An 18,065-nucleotide genomic window follows, 5' to 3' on the forward strand; every position below is an offset into this window, starting at 1 on the left:
AAGATGCTGGGAGCCATGAAATGATAGTGCTGCAGGTCTCAGAAGGGCCATCACAGGGAAGAGCACCAGGCTTGTTCTATATGGCCCCGAGGAACAGGCAGAGCTAGAACGGTAGGCACGGATAGATAGAGTCAGGCTCAATAGATAAACCAATGGTCAGAATGATTCAAAGGAGGAGTGGGTTATTCGAGGGCCCCGCCAGCATGCAGATTTCATGAATCTAAGGAAAAGCAAACAGTCAGAACTGGTCAAGGCTCCTCCAGTTTCCTGAAACTAACAACAATGGCAGTTTCAGGAAAGAGCTAGAGGCCAGGGGCAGTCCCAGCTGAGATACTAGGTCCAGGTTCCAGTCTCCAGGCTCCTGTAAGACTGAGACAAAAAGGTCTGACCATAGTCCCAGAGGAGCTTGGGCACAGCCAGAGCATCAGAGTGAAGTCTCAGACCTGATGAGAAGACTTAGGCACTGCAGGGGAAACACAAGTGCTGGTGGACTATATGCCAAGAGCCTGGTGTTTGGATCTGAGGGACAAAGACCAACAGTCAAAACTCGGGTTGATGCTGAGTCATTAAACTGCTGGCTAGGGCTTCCTTCAAACAGGAACAAGTTTTGCCTCAGGACCTGGGGTTTGGCTGCAGGGATCAGAGAATATGGGGACAGGGAGCCAGCAGCATCACTGCACAGTCCTCGGCAAGCAGCACTTGTTAAGGGCTGCCTCCGTGTCCGTGAGACCGCCCATCTCTGCCTTCCAAAAGCTTTCAAATGTAAAGCTCCCTTGGGACCTCCCTTGGGTCTCCATCATTCATTCATTCAGTAGATATTTAGTGGACACCTAATATACGCCAAGCACTCAGTCTTAAGTGCTGGGGAAACAGCAGAGAACTAAACAAAGGGTTTTTCCCCATGGGAGGACTCAGACAATAAACAATAGGACCCATATGTCAGATGATGATGAATGTTATAGAAAAATAAAGCAGAGAAGAAGGACAGAAAGTGTCAGGGGCAGAGGAGGGGCTAGAGGATGGTCAGGGCATGATCTGCATGGTATGAGAAAGTGAACCACACAGATATCCAGGTGAAAAGTGTTCCAGGCAGAGAGCACAGCAGGTGCAAAGGCCCTGGGGCAGGAGCACACTTGGTGCATTTGAGGAAAAGCAAAGAAGCTGGTGGAGCTGGGGGTGGTGTGTGGCATGAGTGAGAGGCAGGGTGGTAGGAAATGACAATAAAATTCATCAGAATAAAGAGCAGTTCATGGACGGCCCTGTGGGCCACTGTGAGGACTTCATCTTTTATTCTGACATGGGAAGTCAGCAGAGGACTGGAGCAGTGGACTGACACAATCCAACTTACATCTTAAAAGAGTCATTTTTGCTGCCATTTTGAGAATGAAAAGTGAGAGGGCAAGAAAGAGGCAGGGAAACTAACAGGAAAGATTTGCAGTAATCCAGGGAGAAATAATACTGGCTTGGAAAAGGGAAGCACCTGCTGAGGTGGTGAGACGCAGTTGGGTTGTACTGGATATATTTGGAAGGCAGAGCCAACAGGACTGTTGATAGAGAGGGTGTGGGTATCAGAGAAAGATGAGACCAAGGATGACTCCAAGGTTTGGAGCCTATGTCCACAGAGATAGAATGCCATTACCATTTATGAAATGGGTAGACAGTAGGAGAAGCAGGCATGGAGGGGAAAATCAAGAACTCGATTTTGGACATGCCAAATCTGAGTTTCTGTTAGACATCCCAGTGGGGATGAATCTGGAGTTTTGGAGAGGGGTCAGAGCTGGGGATGAGATTAGAGAGTCATAAGCATATCGATGCCTTTAAAGCCCTAAGACTGCATGAGATCACCAGGGAGTGGGCATGCACAGAGAAGAGGTTTAAGGACTGGGCCCTGAGGCACCTCCATCTTCAGAGATCAAGAGATGAGGAACGAGCAAAGGAGACTGAGAAGGAATGGCCAGAAACAGGGCAAGAACAAGATGGGGTGTGGTCTAGAAGCCAAGTGAAAAAGTGTTTCAAGGAAGAAGGAGGAAAAGACTATGTCAAATGCTGCTGCTAAGTCCAGCAAGATGGGGCCTGGGGATGGATCACTGGATTTAGCAATCTGGGCATCAATGCCCGGGGCTGAAAGTCTGGTTGGAGAGGGTCCTATTGATAGGGAAAGAGAGGAGAGGAAATGGAGACAGCTTGAATAGGCAATTCTTTTGCAGAGCTTTGCCGTAAAATGAAGAAGAAAAATCGGGAGCCCACTGTAGATGGACAGCAGCTAAGGATGGTTTTTAAGAAGGGGGAATCATTCAGCTCCATTAGTCAATACCTGGGACAACTGCTCCTGTGTGAAGAGTCCACCAGGCTAAGAGGGTAGGAAAGACAGAGCTCTCTCCTCAGGATGCTCTTAGCCTCCCAGGGTAGATGGAATTCAAATAAGGTTTCAAAAAATGCCTGCACAGAAATGGGGGGTAAGTGCCCAGAAAGAGTGCAACCCACACATGAGTGTGTGAACACACACACACCCACGCTTTGGAAGGGAAAGTTCCCTAGACAAGGTGGGGATTCTCATCTCCCAGAACAAGGTGAATTTAAAGCAGGGTTTAAAAAAAGAGAAGAGACAAGATTTGGTGGAGGAATGGGGAAGGGTGATCCGGGCAGGCAAAGGCTAGAGATGGAAACAGGCTGGCCCAGTAGTACTATTATCAATTACAGAAGTCACTTTCATAGCACTTACTGTATGCCTGACACCATCCTAAGTGCTTCTATGCAGGAATTTATTGAATTCTTATAAAAGCATAAAACAGGGACTACTATTAGCCCATGTTATAGATGAAGAAGTGGAGGCACTGAGAAATTATGTTCTCGCCCAAGGTCATACACTAGTAAAGGGTGGAGCTCAGATTCATATCCAAGCAGTCTGGTTCCAGAGCCCACGCTCCTGGTGTTAATATGTGCACTATGCTAGAGCCTCCTGGGAGCCAACTCCAGTGTTTCCCCACAACACATCTGTCTCCATTCCTCAATCATATGAAAAGCCACTGAAGGAACCTGGGTGAGTCCAGGCGGAAGAGACTGAGAGGAGAGGGAGACATGGGGGACCCTCTTGTGGACTACCCTAGATGACCAGTCAACCCCGTTCAGGCTGATTCCCCACCTGAAACACAGGGAGTGACGGGAGCTTAAAGGGCTGGGGCTGACATCTGCCCTGGGATAGGGTTTCAGAGAGGTAAGCCTCTTTCTTTTCATTTCTTTTCTTTCCTTTTTGTTTTCTTTTCTTTTTCTTCCTTTCTTTTTCTTTCTTTTCTTCCTCTTTCTTTCTTTCCTTCTTTCTTTTTTCTTTCTCTTTTTTCTTTCTTTCTCTTTCTTTTTATTTCTCTTTCTTTTTTTCTTTCTTTTTCTTTCTTTTTTCTTTCTTTCATCTGCCTATCTCTCTGTCTGCCTACCTCTTTCTCTGTCTACCTGTCTGCTTACCTACCTACCTACCTCTCTATCTACCTACCTATCTATGTACTTATCTACCTACTTTATCTCTCTCTCTCTCTCTCTCTCTCTATGAGACAGGGTCTCACTCAGTCACCCAGGATGGAGAGCAGTGGTGCTACCACAGCTCACTGCAGCCTCAAACACCTGGACTCAAGTGATTCTTCCATCTCAGCGTCCCAAGTAGCTGGGACTACAGACACGAGGAACCTTTTCTAAAGGGGTCATACTCAGATAGATAGAGTCTCAATTCCAGAGACCCCCAGTCAGGGTTGAGCATTAGACTGAGTCACAGTTTCTCTCGAATCCAGCACAGTGGCACCGTCTGTCCGGCTAGAGGACTGTGTTTGCCACTGCGTGCACATCTGCACCTGAGTGGTCAGTGTCCTCTCCACAACACCTCCCATCAGTGTGGGTTTAATGGGCCTCGCTGGCTGGGTCCACCACGAGCTGCCCAGGCACCATATCTCAGCTCAATGGGAGGAAACACACACCAATGGGACAGCCTGACAGCTGTCTGCAGCACCCTGCTGCCCACACTATCCCCCGAGCTGAGCCCCAGCCCCCGTAAAGCCGATAGGGAACGTGTGCCTGTTTATCCAGACTAATGAGAGCTAAGTGTGACCACTGTCTTGCCTGCTGACGAGCCGCGAGGCTGTGAGTGGGATGTGCTGGCTCCAGCGATGCACACGCACACGTCCTACCCACGCAGGCACTCGGCTGAGGTCTAGCAGCAGCTTCCACATTGCCTGTGCTTCTCCAGCTCTGCCATCAATGGCCACAGGGAGGAAGGAAGCACCCAGACATCCCAGGTCTACATCAACAGGACAAAAGAATTAGCAGGGTTCTTATGTCCTACCTGGCTTATCCAAAGGATTGGAGCCAAATGGGGTCATGGCTTAAATTAGGCAGATGGTTGCCTCAATTCTAAGCTCTTGTTAATGGTTATTAATGAGGACACAAAGATAACGAAATGCCTACCTATGAGAGGACGAGAAGAGACCAAAGGTGAAAAGACTGTATCACCAAATCCCAGACTGAAGGGGGTCTTAGAGGTAACAGGTCCAATACCACATTTGAGGCTGAAATCCCTGTCCAACCTCTGTGGCCCCCTCCGGGTATGGGGACCATGGTATCCAAAAAAGCCCATTCCATCTGCCTGGAAAACACTTTTTTACGTGGAATCAAAACCTCTTTCCATAATTTCCACTCCCAACACCCCCCACCAAAATAGAGCTTGCTAGTGACTCACTCCACATCCCAATACTTTTTGTAAATGACTTCACAGAGCTGAAGATACGTTTTTGAAATTCTCATGAAATATCACCATCACTCTTTCAATATGAGGTTCATCCTTGTTGAATCCAATACTGCCAGTCAGGTCCACTGGCCACGCTGCTCGATCCAACTAAATAGATACCATCAGCCCATAATATTCGTTGAAAACCTGGAGATACTCAGGCCATTCTAGCACAAATGAACACAGGCAGCCACATACCAAAATGATATGGAAATCAGCTCTGTTACCTAAGACTTCAGATATGGAACAATAGCCCCATCCCTTCGTGTCTGACACTTCTGCCAGTGGGACCCTTACCAGTGATGGATCACAATATGCTTAAGAAAACAAAATAGGGAAGCAACACTTACTAACGCTCACTGCCATTACCCACGTGCTTTTTCTCTTTAGCTCCGCCTTGTTTTGTGAGCCCCCAGGCATCGCCACACTGGCCCCTGGTGGCATTCGGATCTTACTCATTGAGAACACACTGCCAGCAGGCTATTCAGAACCCTGCCCCAATGCTGTCCTCAGATGCTTATCAGTCCATCCCCTTTGATGTGACCACTCTTCCTGACCTGACCACTCACCTCTAGGCAAGCTTGGGGAAGTCACAAACCTGGGAGACTCAGGCTCCTCTCCACAAGATGTGCTCACTTCAACCTGCCTTGCAGGTCACCGGGGAAAGTGAATTAACATGTGTGTAAGAACACGCTATACACCACAAACCATGGCACAAATGTCACCCAGGCGGTTGGGAGTCAGGAGTCTTGGCACCGCCAAAAGGGCATTTCACCAATCACCTTTTGGGACCCCGGGATTTCTTATCTGTAAAATGGAATATCTAGGCCTAATTCATCTCTAACTTCTCAGCAGAAGAGATTACGGATGAAGTTACAATGCACAATGAGTTTTGGAAAGGGCAAAAGAGAGAATAAACATCCCAAAACCACCCTATGTGGTGCTCCTGAAGACCAAGGGAAGACGGATGACACAATAGCATGCCAGCCTGAATATCTCTCTCACTACAGCCACACCTCCCTCAGTCACCCCAAAATGTGTTGTTAGCAGAGGAGGAGCAAGGAGGAGAGGAGAGATAGCCTTACATAAGCACAAGTGTGTGCAGACACACACGCAGACTTTTTTTCTTTTGGTAAAATATTTACTCTCCTAATTATGTATTTTATGGGCTGACAATAACATTGGTTGGCATTTTTAAACCTTGACCAATTCCTGGGGGAAGAGAAGTTTGCAAACTGGCGGGTCAGCACAAAATTCAGAACTTGCCACAGTGAATTCATTTAGCAAACATTTACTAAGTCCACTACCCCATCTTACTGGGGTAAACTGTGGGCCAAGCACTGTGCTAGGCTCTGGGAATACAGACATGAATAAGAAAGACACAGCCTCCCTAAGGTGCTTACCAGGGGAGAGATTTATGTCCCAGAAATCCTTCTATATTCCCCCTCTAGGTGACAGATGAAGGAGAAAGTCATCAATTTCTATTTGTCACTACTGTGAAAGACCAATTGATTGTCTATATGGGTGACTCAATTTGGAAACGAGATGAAAAGTTGCATGCTGATCAAAATTTCATAAATCAAATCATGTGCTAACATTATCAGAGGAGCCCACTACTCAAACAAACCCATGGTGAATCCTCTACAAGGCAAAGAATTCAGCTGGTATATTTGAATCTCGGTGGATCAGATATATTTAATACACAGCATAACAGGATAAGAAACTGGTGTTTTTCATCCTTTTCCCTTGTCTCCCCCAATTCTCCTATTATCTTTATCTTTATAACATTTCAATGTTCTATGTTGAACATTCTCTGTACAGAATTGGAGCTCATTGGGGGGAAACCAAGTAAGTAAAAAATTACAGTTATAAAGTGCTTGGGGGGTCCTCGTAAGACAGAGTGTGAAATAAATCCAAGCTCTTGCTGCTTTACCACACAGGGAAACCTTAAACAAGAGAGATTCAATTGCTACAATAACCTGCTGATGTGTCTAATACACCCATGCTGAGCAGAACTTCCCTTGCCACCTTGACTGAGCCCTGAAATCCCCATGCCTCAGTTTCCTCATCCCTCAACTAGACTTTGTGCCCTTTAAGAAATGCTTTTGAGGTAAAAAGTGTCCATAAAAGAGCAAGAAACTATATTAGCAATGATGATTCCATCTTTCAACTCCTTACCAGCAGAACACAATATATTTAATGTGATGGCTGTGATAACGGCATATCCCAAATGTTTCCAGGGGGTCATCAGCTCTAGAAGAGCAGGAACAGGCAGGTTTGGAGACAGGTACAAATTTCAGTAGCTGTGTGACCTTAGATTTGTTATTTAAACTCTCTGAGCCTCTGTTTCTTCATCTATAACAGGGGATTGTTTGGTCCAATAAGACTGGGTGAGATATGGGGAATACTTAGCCCAGTGCCAGGCAAAGAATGGGAGTTATTATTTTGATTATTATTGTGTAGCACTGCATCCTCAGTGCTTGGCACACAGCATTCAATAAATATTTGTTGAGTTAATTAATGAATGAATAATTGTATCATTGAGCTTATTATTACTGCCAAAGCTTTCATTAGAACCCAACCAGGATCTTCAGCCCATTCCTACTCTCTTTTAAGTAAGACAGATAGATGGACATTTTCTCCTTCTCCTCTTTCTCCTTTCTCATCTACTTTCTCCAATAAGTTTACCTCTTTATGCACAGGTAAGACAGTGCCATTTAAAACAGTGGTACCAAACATGTTATTGGAAAACCCAGTCTTGCAAGGACCATGGATTCATCTGTCCATCACATTCATTGAGCTGCAGCTGTACACTTCTTTGCATCATGTGTTGGGCCTTTCTGTTGAGGGTCACTCCACTCTCCCATGGAGTTCACAGTCTAGTGGGAAAATGCCATAATCTTTAGAATGTAACACGGCAAGTGCTGGAACAGATGTTATGTGCTGGCGGAATGGGGGAACGGTAGGAAAAAGATGAATTCTCCCTCTTAAGGACAAGATGATAACGGGAAAAGACTTTGCAGAGGAAGAGCCATTTAAGCTGATGGTGATGGAGGAGGAAGACGAAGAAAAAGAAGAGGAGTAGAAGGAGGAGTTGGATTTGTTTTCCAGGCAGAGAAGATGAAATGGGAGGAAGAGCACTATAGGGAGAGCAAGGGAATGGGTAAAGCTGGGAGTAAATCCTCCTGGTATATTTGGCTCACAGGGAGTGGTTTAGTGTAGCTAAAATACAGAGCTGAGGAAGGAGTAACAAGAGGTAGGCTTGGAGCCTAGCGTTTATTCAGTTAACAGATACTTAATGAGTCTCAAGGTGTCAGGGGCAAGGGTAACACATTTGCTAATGTCTGAAATGTTTTCTGAACAGGAATGGAGAAAACTGTAGGAATATAACCTTCACATACTGTGAAGGTGATTCTGCTTCTCAGCAGCTAAGGGAGCCAATGGGTGCATGGAGAAGACAGCACTGGAAGAGGAGTCAAGGATGCCAGCACCAGTGCCAGCTGCCACCAGCCAGGCCCCTACTTGCCAGGTGACCTTGGCCAAACCACTGCCTGCTGTGACCCTGTTTCCTCATTTGCAAGATGAGCAGGTTAGATAACAAATCCTTATAGTCCCCTCTGGATCTAAGAATGACAATGATCTTTGGTCTCTTTAAGTAATGAAGGGGGTGAAAAGATGGGGTGGGGTCTTCTCAGGGCATTTATTAACTTGTAGCTCCACAGTCATCACTCAAAGGACCCAGAGGGACAGAAGCAAAATCAAAAAACATTTTCAAAAGATAGATGACGGAAGGGGTTGACATATGCTGTGAGAGTTTGGGGAATTTATGCAGCCAGCCTCACAGCCATAAATAAAATCCCTTTCTTTTACCCAAAACCTCATTCGAGGGGTAAGCACCAAACACTGTAATAGACAATTTGGCTGTATCTCCTGCCCTGTGCCTCACTTGAATGAAAAACAGCCGTCACAAGGCAGGGTAATGGGTTCGGCCACCTCTTTCCAAACATCCATATTGTCACCAGCAGACAAGTGGGGCTGAGGATGGAGCAAACAGGGCAATTTATCTCTCAGATCCCTGGTCTCTTCATGCAGCCCCATTTGGAGAGCCACCCATTCTGAGGCTGGGGTTGGGGAAAACCCCAAAAAAACCCAAATGCAAGGAAAAGTGACCCCCAGGAAGGCAAGAGGAGCAGCAGCCCCTTCCCTTACCATAAGCCTCTCAAGGACCCCAGAGACCCCAGCACAGTTAACACCAGCCCGGCCCGTCTGCGTGCAAGGCTGCCTGCTGCTCAGCACACCTACTTGTGTTTTCTTGACCCACTTCTCTTCCCATCCCTGCCCTACTCCACATCCCCTCTGGAGTCCATGTAATTAGCAACTTTCCATCCATAAGGATTGGGAGATTTTAAAAAGCTCCTGGCACTCAGGCTAACCAAGGAGACAGGAAGAACGGGTCTTGGCACTGCTGTTTGGGTTTTTCTTTTCTTCTCTTTCTGTTGGCTTAACTCTGCTTCCTGGCCTCTGCAGGAGATTAGGCCCGGTTTGACCTTGCCAGCCAGCAGGGCCCCTGACTGGAAAGCGGCTGGAAGTGGCCTAGCATGAACCAAAACTGAGGGCCAGCAGTCTTGACAGAACTGAACAAGCATTGTTCAGAGTATGGGTTTGGGAGCACGAGGGGTCCCTTTGAAGCCCTCTGTTGTGGCAGCCAAAAGAGGGACCTGTCAGCTCCGCTTTCTGCTTCCCTCCCGGAGCACAAGTGTCGGGAGGGGCGAGGCCGTGAGGTGCGCTGATTCTGGCTCAATCCTTTTCCGCTTCCCATTAGCGACAAATGGAAATTGATGGGTTGCCACTTTATTCACTCATTTAGAGAGGGAGAAAACCTCGCAGCAAACGCTGAAAAACTATAGGCATCTTATAAATCAAACATCTTAAGGATACGAACCGTTTTGCATTGCTGCTAAGCAGAATTAAATTAGGTTTTGAAGTTTCTGTAAAAATGAATGGAGAAGAGGGAGGCAAAATTCTGTTTTTTAATTTCTTTTTTTTTTTTTAAGCATGCAGAGCAGTGTGTCGAGGGCAGGGTGAGGGGGAGAACTGAGTCACCTGTCCACATTTCTGATTCCAATCAGCTCCTCTGCATTTGCATAAAAAACCGTGCCCACAAGGTAAAACAAAACAGCTCACAGACCTGCAGGCTGGGCTTCCAGCCTGTGACACCTGGCCTAGCCAGGTCTCAGCTGCTCGCCCACCTCTGCCCACACCATGGCCTCCTGACCATCACCAGCACACCGACCTGAATGCAACTGGAGGAATTTGGGAGCTTTAAGTCAGCTCCCTGAGATTCAGCATCATGCCATCTTTGCTGTAAGTCAGCCTCTAACCATTTCAGGCTCAGGTTTAAGATCTAGATTCCTGCCTTTGCTCCCACCCCCACCCCCACCCCCAGTGTGGGAAGAGGGGCCTCATGTGGTTATCCTTTGGGGTAACCTGCCTGGTATTTGAGTTCCTCTAGAGCTGTCACTTAACCCTACCCCTGGGGCCCTGCTGTTGGATGGGTCATCTTGTGGCCATCAACCTACCTTTCTGGGTTTGTCACTGCTGTGCCCCACCCACCTGTCCACACTAATCCCCATCCCCCGATGTACACCTAGACAACCCTGATCCCCGACACCCCACATCTGTCCTAATTCCATGTGTTCTCTGTTGCTGGGCCATCAGATGACCACACTGTGCCTGCTGGACTGAACTGTGTCCTTGTCCCTGTGGCTGGCTGTGTCCCCAGGAACTAGGATCTAGAGAGCCTCAACCTTCAGTTGACAAGTCTTGTTCAGTCCTGTCAAGGAGGAGGCACCTGACTTCCCAGACCCACCCCTCCAGGGATGGGGTGCCGAGGGCTCAGGTGGAAGCCTGCCTGCCCACACCTAAAGTGGGCGTCCCACAGCAACAAGGCAAGGGAGAGACTCACATGACCCAGCCCTCCCTCTCAGAGCCAGGACACGGCAAGCAGACTCCTGGCTTCTTCCAAGTTGTGGACATAGCATGCTCTCCAGGAAGCCTTCCTGGACTGATCACAGGAAAGAAGGGACCTCTTCTCCCATCTCCAGCCCTAGATTTGGAATCCCCATGGCCATCCTCACCCTCCTTTTTCCCCGACAGCTGCCTCTTAACCTGCTAGGCGAACCTACATTGACTGCACCAGGGAGTTATCAGCATCTTTATTCTAGTGGCCGGGGAGCTCGGCAGGTTGACCAGATCGGAGTGGTCACCTGTCAGCTGCCTCCACCACCACCACCTGCATCTTCATCCCAGCCACACTTGGGGAGGGCACAGTGCACGGGCTGGGCGGCTTCCCCAGGTCCTGTGCAGCACTCTCATGTCCCTTGTGGACACCTGGGATAGTGGGTGGGGGCACTGCCCCAAGCTGGGCCACACTTACCGATCCTCAAGGAGTGCGGGCTGCAGGCGACCATCACGAGCCACGCAGGAAGCAGCACCAAAGGCGCCGAGACGCGGGGCATCTTCTATGAATCCTCATGGAGCCCCCTGCTGGCCTGGGCATGACATAACGCTGCAAGAGAGGGGGTGGGGGGACACGTGAGTCCCAGGCTTCAGCTAGGCAGCTGCCCCACCATCCCAGTGACACCCAGGAGCCGGAGAGGCCCCTTTGTCTTTCCTCCCTACATGCCGGGCTCAAAGAAGGCTCAGGTTCTAACTTCAGCTCTGTGATCGACATGGGGCAGGTTGCTGTAACTGTGGTTGGATGATTCATGGCGTGTCATTAGAAATGAAGAACCTCATCTGCTCTCAGCCAGGCCCAGTGGCTCACACCTGTAATCCCAGCACTTTGGGAGGCCAAGGCAGGTGGATCGCTTGAGGCCAGGAGTTCAAGACCAGCCTGGCCAACATGGAGAAACCCCATCTCTACTAAAAATACAAAAATTAGGTGGGCGTGGTGGCACATGCCTATAATCTCAGCTACTCAGGATGCTGTGGCACAGACTTGAACAAAGGAAGCAGAGGTTGCAGTGAGCCGAGGTCGTGCTATTCGCCATTGCACTCCAGCCTGGTCGACAGAGCGAGCCTTTGTCTCAAACAAACAAACAAACAAAACCCTCATCTGCTCTTAAGGAATTGGAGCCATGGGTGAGCAGAAAAGGAAGGGATGGGAGAGTTGGGAGGGTTACTCCATTGCCCCAAATGCAGCACAGGCACTGCACACTGAGGAGAGGTGTGAGAGGGAACTGGGTTCAAGGCCAGCTCCTCCACTTGCCAGTTGTGTGGCCTTCATGAGGGCCCCTCTGTGTCTCGGCTAAGGGTCCTCACAAAAGTGGTATAACAACCCCTCCTGGTGGAGTTGAACTAAAGAAGAATCAAGGTAACATCGGAGAAGCCACCATGCTCAGGGTCTGGCCTAAATGAGGTGCTACACAAATGTCAGGTCCTCCCTGGCCCAGATGCGAGAGGTCCGTTCCTAGCAAATATGGAGGGCAGACACACCTCCCAGGTTATCAGCTGCTTTCCACATCTGCTCTACTACCGCTGAAAACCAGCCCCACCCCCATCCTCTACCAATCCCTCTCGTCCTTCCTGAGGTGGGTGGGCCTCTGATGTCAAATCCAGAACCTTGCAGGGGGCTGCCTCTCCCCAAGGCAGCATGTGCCTTGGCCCCCACTGAGACCCAGAGTCTGCTGATGGCCAGCTCTGCTTGCTTCACTGGGGTGAGGGTGCGGCTGATGAGCACCTGGACATGCTAATCCCAGGTGCCTGGGTTGGGAGAGTAGTATTAAAATGTTTGGCTGGGTGCGGTGGCTCACGCCTGTAATCCCAGCACTTTAGGAGGCCAAGGTGGGCGGATCACAAAGTCAGAAGATCGAGACCATCCTGGCTAACATGGTGAAACCCCATCTCTATTAAAAATACAAAAAATTAGCCAGGTTTGGTGGCGGGCACCTGTAGTCCCAGCTACTCGGGAGGCTGAGGCAGGAGAATGGTGTGAAGCGGGGAGGCGGAGCTTGCAGTGAGCCAAGATCGTGCCACTGCACTGCCGCCTGGGCGACAGAGCAAGACTCCATCTCAAAAAAAAAAATTAAAAAAAATGTTTCGCCCTCCATCCCCTAGAAAGACAATCCAATTGGAAAATGGGCAAAGGCTTGAACAGACACTTTACTAAAGAAGATATCCAAATGGCTTACAAACATTTGAAAAGGTGCTCAGCCTCATTAAGCATCAGGAAAATGAAATTTTAAACCACAATAATATAACCACTGTACACTCACTATAATGATTTTTTTAAAAAAAGACAACATTAAGTGTTAGCAAGGATGTGGAAAAACTGGAACTCTTATGCAGTGTTAGGAGTGTAAACTGATATAAGTACTTTGGAAAACTGGTCTACTAGAGCTTTACATCTAGCCTAATGACCCACTGACTCCATTCCTAGGTATATATCAAGCAGAAATGCATGAATATGATCACCAAAGACATGCACTAGAATGTCCATAGCAGCACTCTGGTGGTTTTGTTTCCCCAAACTGGAAACCACCCAAATGTCCAGCAGCACAATGGGAGAAATACATTATATATGCACACAGTGGAATGTTATACAGAAATGAAAATGAATAGTCGACAACCACATGCAACAGCAAGGATGAATCTCATAAATATAAGATTTAGCAAAAAAAGGCTGGTACAAAAGATTACACATTCTAGAGACAGAATAATGCTGTCTATATAAAGTGTAAAAACAGACCAAACCACTCTGTGTTGTTGGAAGTCCAATTTCACGGTTAGGGTGGAGAATGGAAGGGGACACGAGGGGACTCGCCAGTGCTGGTGATGTTCTCTGGTTTTCACACTGAGTGTTGCTTGCAGAGGTGTGTTCACTTTGTGAAAGCTCACTGAGCTGTAAACTTATGATGTGTGCACTCTTCTTTATGTGTGTTATGCCTCAGAAAAAAATTTTGTTCAGGGACACCCCGCCTCCCCCAGCACACTTAACATTTCATCCACACTCAAAGCCTTGTCACTTCCTGTGCACAGGGCATCCCTTCTGCCCAAAGAACACCCCTCTGCTCACCCCTGCCATGGCCAGAATGGGGCCTCTCTCTGTGAGCCATCAGCACCCTGGCATGGCTCTGAGAGCAGCGCTTTTCCTGCCACTGCTGTTGCCTTTATGCGTCTAGGCCTGGGATCAGTATGTGCTCCTTAAGGGCAAGGACGATGTCCAGGTTCCTGTTGCATCCCCATCCCCAGAGTCTATTTATACATAATAGGTGCATAGCACATATTTGTTCAATGAATGGAAGGCCTCAAGCAATCGCCTGCTAGAGGAAGACAGAGGAAGATAAAGAGTAAAGGATGGGGTTGAAGGCAACTCCGCTGTTGGCAAATCAGGCCCAGAATCTTTGTTCTTTAATTCATGGGTGTTGGTGCAGGGATAGATTAAAGCAAATACAGTCTCAGGAGAAGCTAGACATTCTTACTCATTATGGATAAAGTTGATTATTCAGTGATTTTCTGTCTCCCTACTAGAATTTAAGCTCAATAAAGGTGGGGCAAGGACAAGAATCTTGTTTAGACTATATCCCCAGGGCCTAGAACAGTGCCTGGTATATTATAGGGCCTTAATAAATATTTGTTGAGTGGATAAATGAATGAACAAGGAGAAAAAAACTGTAATAATCTGGTTAGGCTATATAAAAGTACTACTAAATATAATCACTTACCTCAAATGCCTTCCATTTATGCCCGATCAGCATGCTGCACCATAATTATTATGCAGACTGCTAAATAGGTGTCAGATCACCCTGTGTAAATTTTATTTGATGACAGAACTACACTCAGTTCGTGCAGGCCCGAGGAACTGAGTGTAACTGCTCATGGCCCCAAAGACTGCTGGATCCTGGAGACTACATTTTTTTTTGAGACAGAGTCTTGCTCTGTCACTCAGGCTGGAGTGCAGTGGCGCGATCTTGGCTCACTGCAACCTCCACCTCCCAGGTTCAAACAATTCTCCTGCCTCAGCCTCCCAGGTAGCTGGGATTACACGTACCCACTACCAGGCCAGCTAATTTTTTTAGTGGAGATAGGACTTCACCATGATGACCAGGCTGGTCTCGAACTCCTGACCTCAAATGATCCACCTGCCTCGGCCTCCCAAAGTGCTGGGATTACAGGCGTGAGCCACCGCACCCGGCCAAGACTATATTTAAGCATGACAGTGGCTCAGGTTCTGGGCTGCTCTTGGGCCTCAGCTCTGTGACTCCCTAGACACAGAGATGAGAAATAATTTCCTCTTAAACCATAAAAGAATGAAAAGAGCCACCATGTTGCATGTCTGTAAGGCTCAGTGGCTTGCAAAATTCTTTGGACAGTCTTTATCATAGTTAATCCACAGAACAAGCTCTATTACAGATGAGGAAGCTGTGCCCAAGAAAAGATACGTGCCTAGCTGAAGGTCATACAACTGTCTGGAGGCAGAGCCAAGGCTAACTAGGTCTCTCACTCCACTAGCTTTTCTATCTTAACTGCTACAGAGCAGAAAGATGAAGCTTTTAGATTCTTCATCAAAAAACACAAAGACATTTGGGGTCTTATTTTCAGCTTAACATTCAGATAAATCTAGTCTTAGGACCTAATAGTGCATCCTTCATTAACAGAAAATATTTTAATAATTCAGAGGCAAAAAACGAAATTATCCTGAAGTTAGAGCACCAAGATGCTCTTTCCATGACCATTACCCTCCATGGGGGGTTTCTCCCCTGCTCATGGTATATTCTCCTCCACCTGCAAGCTGTGGCATTGACATCGACAGCTCAAGCCCAGACTTACAACTGCACATCTGCCTGATGACATCTCCACCCGGGGATCCCACAGCACGCCACAAACACCTTGTTCTAAAGAGAAGGTGTAGTCTCCACCAGGCCCGCCACCTGCTCCTCCTCCTACTTCTTCTTGTAGGTGGCACCACAATCCACCAGTCACCCAAGCCAGAAGGCCGAGAGTTACCCTAGATTCCTCTGTCCCCACACCCCTACATTTAATAAGACCCCAGATCCTAACAGTGCTGCCTCCTAAATACCACACCTTTCTCTCCATCACCACCGGCTGTTAACGTACAGACATTTGTCAGCAACAACCTGGATCTCTGCAATAGCATCTTCATTGGGCCCCCATCCTCTGGTCTTTCTCTCTCCATTCGGTTCTCCATAGAGCAGCCAGGGGCTTCTTACAGAAATACAAACTTGATAATGACACACTCCTGCACTAAAGTCTTGGGGAGCTCTCCATTGCACAGGAGATCAGGGCAATCCCCTCAATCTAATAGATAAACCCTCCCATGATCTGGCCTTGCTCACCTGTCCCTACCCCATACCCTACGGCACCTGATGCCCCAGCAGAGCCGAAGCCCCACTCCCCTACAAAAGTTGTGTGCTTTCACTGTGCCCTCTGCCCCCTGCATGCACTTCTGCTTGGAATGCAGTCCCATCCCCTGATGGACTGCAAGCTGTGTTTTCCAGGTTCAGCTCGTCAGCTCCCCTTGAGGCTTCTGTGATCCCCTCCCCATCTGCTGCCACCATACCCTAACACGCCTCAATGGGACACACATCCTACTTATGACAACGATGCTGTCTGGACAGCATCAAGTACCCAGCACCCTATCTGGCACATAGTAGGTGCTCCAATAATATCGGCTGAATGAATAAACAGATGGGGCCAATATGAAATAAATTCCCAGTTTGGTGTGTGCATTTTGTATAGTCCCTGTAGTTAAAACAAACAACCTAAGCAGACATAATGCAGCAGATGCAGGCCAAGGGGAATCACAGTAATATATGCTGAGAAGGGGAGGGAAACAAATGTGTACTGCCCTCTGATTCTGTGCCTGGGGCTTGGTCTGGCTGCCACAGGTAAGAACATGGGGTTGAGTCCTATGCTGCCATGTACTAGCTGCACACCTTGGGCAAGTCAGCTAACATCTCTAAACCTTGACTTCTTCATTTGTAATATGGGGATGTTAATAGTTCCCTCATGGAATTGCTATAAGGATTGCATGATAAGATGCTGTGCGCTGCTGCTTGGAGTAAGCACTCAATAATAAATACTGGCCAGGCATGGTGGCTCACACCTGTAATCCCAGCACTTTGGGAGGCCAACGCGAGCAGATCACGTGAGGTCAGGAGTTTGAGACCAGCCTGGCCAACATGGTGAAACCCCGTCTCTACTAAAAATACAAAAATTAGCCAGGTGTGATGGCGGGCACCTGTAATCCCAGCTAATCAGGAGTTTGAGGCAGGAGAATCACTTGAACTGGGAGGCAGAGGTTGCAGTGGACAGAGATCGTGCCACTGCACTTCAACCTGGGTGACAGAACGAGATACTGTCTCAAATAATAATAATAATAAATACTAACTCTTCATGACCGTGCACTCACCCTGTAAGATGGCATTGCATCTCCATTTCACAAATGAGGAAGCTGAGGCTCAGAAAGGCTCAGTAACTTATCCAAGCTCATGCAACAAAAACAGCAATGCTGGGTTCAAATTGAAGTATGTGTCTAATCATATGCAATCACAAATCCCAGACCCCTGCTTTGACTATGCTTGAATTCAGCAGTGTTGGAAGAATTTAGGTTGAAAGCAGGTATGTCAGTACAGCTTCCAACCTCAGAAGGTCTCTGACAGTCCCCACCTAGACAGAGCTGGGCCTCAATCCCATACTTTAGGTAGTTTGGAAGACAGAGTTCAAAGACAGAAATTCCCCATTTATTTGAGAATCCTGCTCTTGACACCCGACAGAAGCCTTGCTGATCCTGAGTGCAGAGGGAAGGGAAGGCCCAGACTGGACAGAAGCTGGGCTCCATCTGGCTCTGGGTCTTACAATGAATGCTCTTGAGCAGCTGCCCCCCTCAGAGCCTGCCTCTTCCTCCGCCAGTGACATGGGAATGGCAGTGCCTACCTCCGGGGTGGTGAGCGCCAGGAGAGCAGGGAGCAATTCGGGCTTTTCCACCTGTGTCCTCAGTGCCTAGCACAGGCTGGCACATAGTAGGCACTCAGAAAGTATCTGTTGGAATAATAAAAGAGTCCAATGAGAGAACATATGTGGAAACACTCTGTCAACTGCAAAGTATTTACATGTGAGTGGTATTTGGTGTCATTGAAGATGAGGAATTTACAATCTAGGTACGATTTCTCTACCCACGCAGGCTCTCCTCCTTTGACGCTCCAGCCTTCGCTGTCCGCAGCTCATGGGGCACCATTTATTCACATGCTGTCCCCCAAGGGCCTCAGAGATGCAC

The 18,065-nt window shown here is 48.0% G+C and overlaps 1 protein-coding gene across 4 annotated transcripts in view; it reads right to left on the reverse strand.

The window, feature by feature from the left end:
- Positions 1-17,827, reverse strand: part of GRIK4 (glutamate ionotropic receptor kainate type subunit 4) — a 331,583-nt gene extending 313,756 nt beyond the window's left edge. For 2 of the 4 annotated variants that reach the window (XM_030829318.1, XM_030829316.1), the window contains exons 1-3: positions 17,726-17,827; positions 15,854-15,994; positions 11,205-11,336 (exon numbers count right to left, since the gene is read on the reverse strand). In XM_030829318.1, coding sequence (XP_030685178.1) covers positions 11,205-11,286 — 82 coding nt within the window. In that variant the 5' untranslated portion in view covers positions 11,287-11,336; positions 15,854-15,994; positions 17,726-17,827. Of the gene's footprint in view, positions 1-11,204; positions 11,337-15,853; positions 16,034-17,725 lie in introns of those variants that run through there. The other 2 variants (XM_012495813.2, XM_030829317.1) reach the window with 2 other exon arrangements.
- Between the last annotated feature and the right edge of the window lie 238 nt (positions 17,828-18,065).

The sequence above is a fragment of the Nomascus leucogenys genome, chromosome 15 (genome assembly GCF_006542625.1).
Source record: "Nomascus leucogenys isolate Asia chromosome 15, Asia_NLE_v1, whole genome shotgun sequence".
In the NCBI taxonomy this organism is placed as follows: domain Eukaryota; kingdom Metazoa; phylum Chordata; class Mammalia; order Primates; family Hylobatidae; genus Nomascus; species Nomascus leucogenys.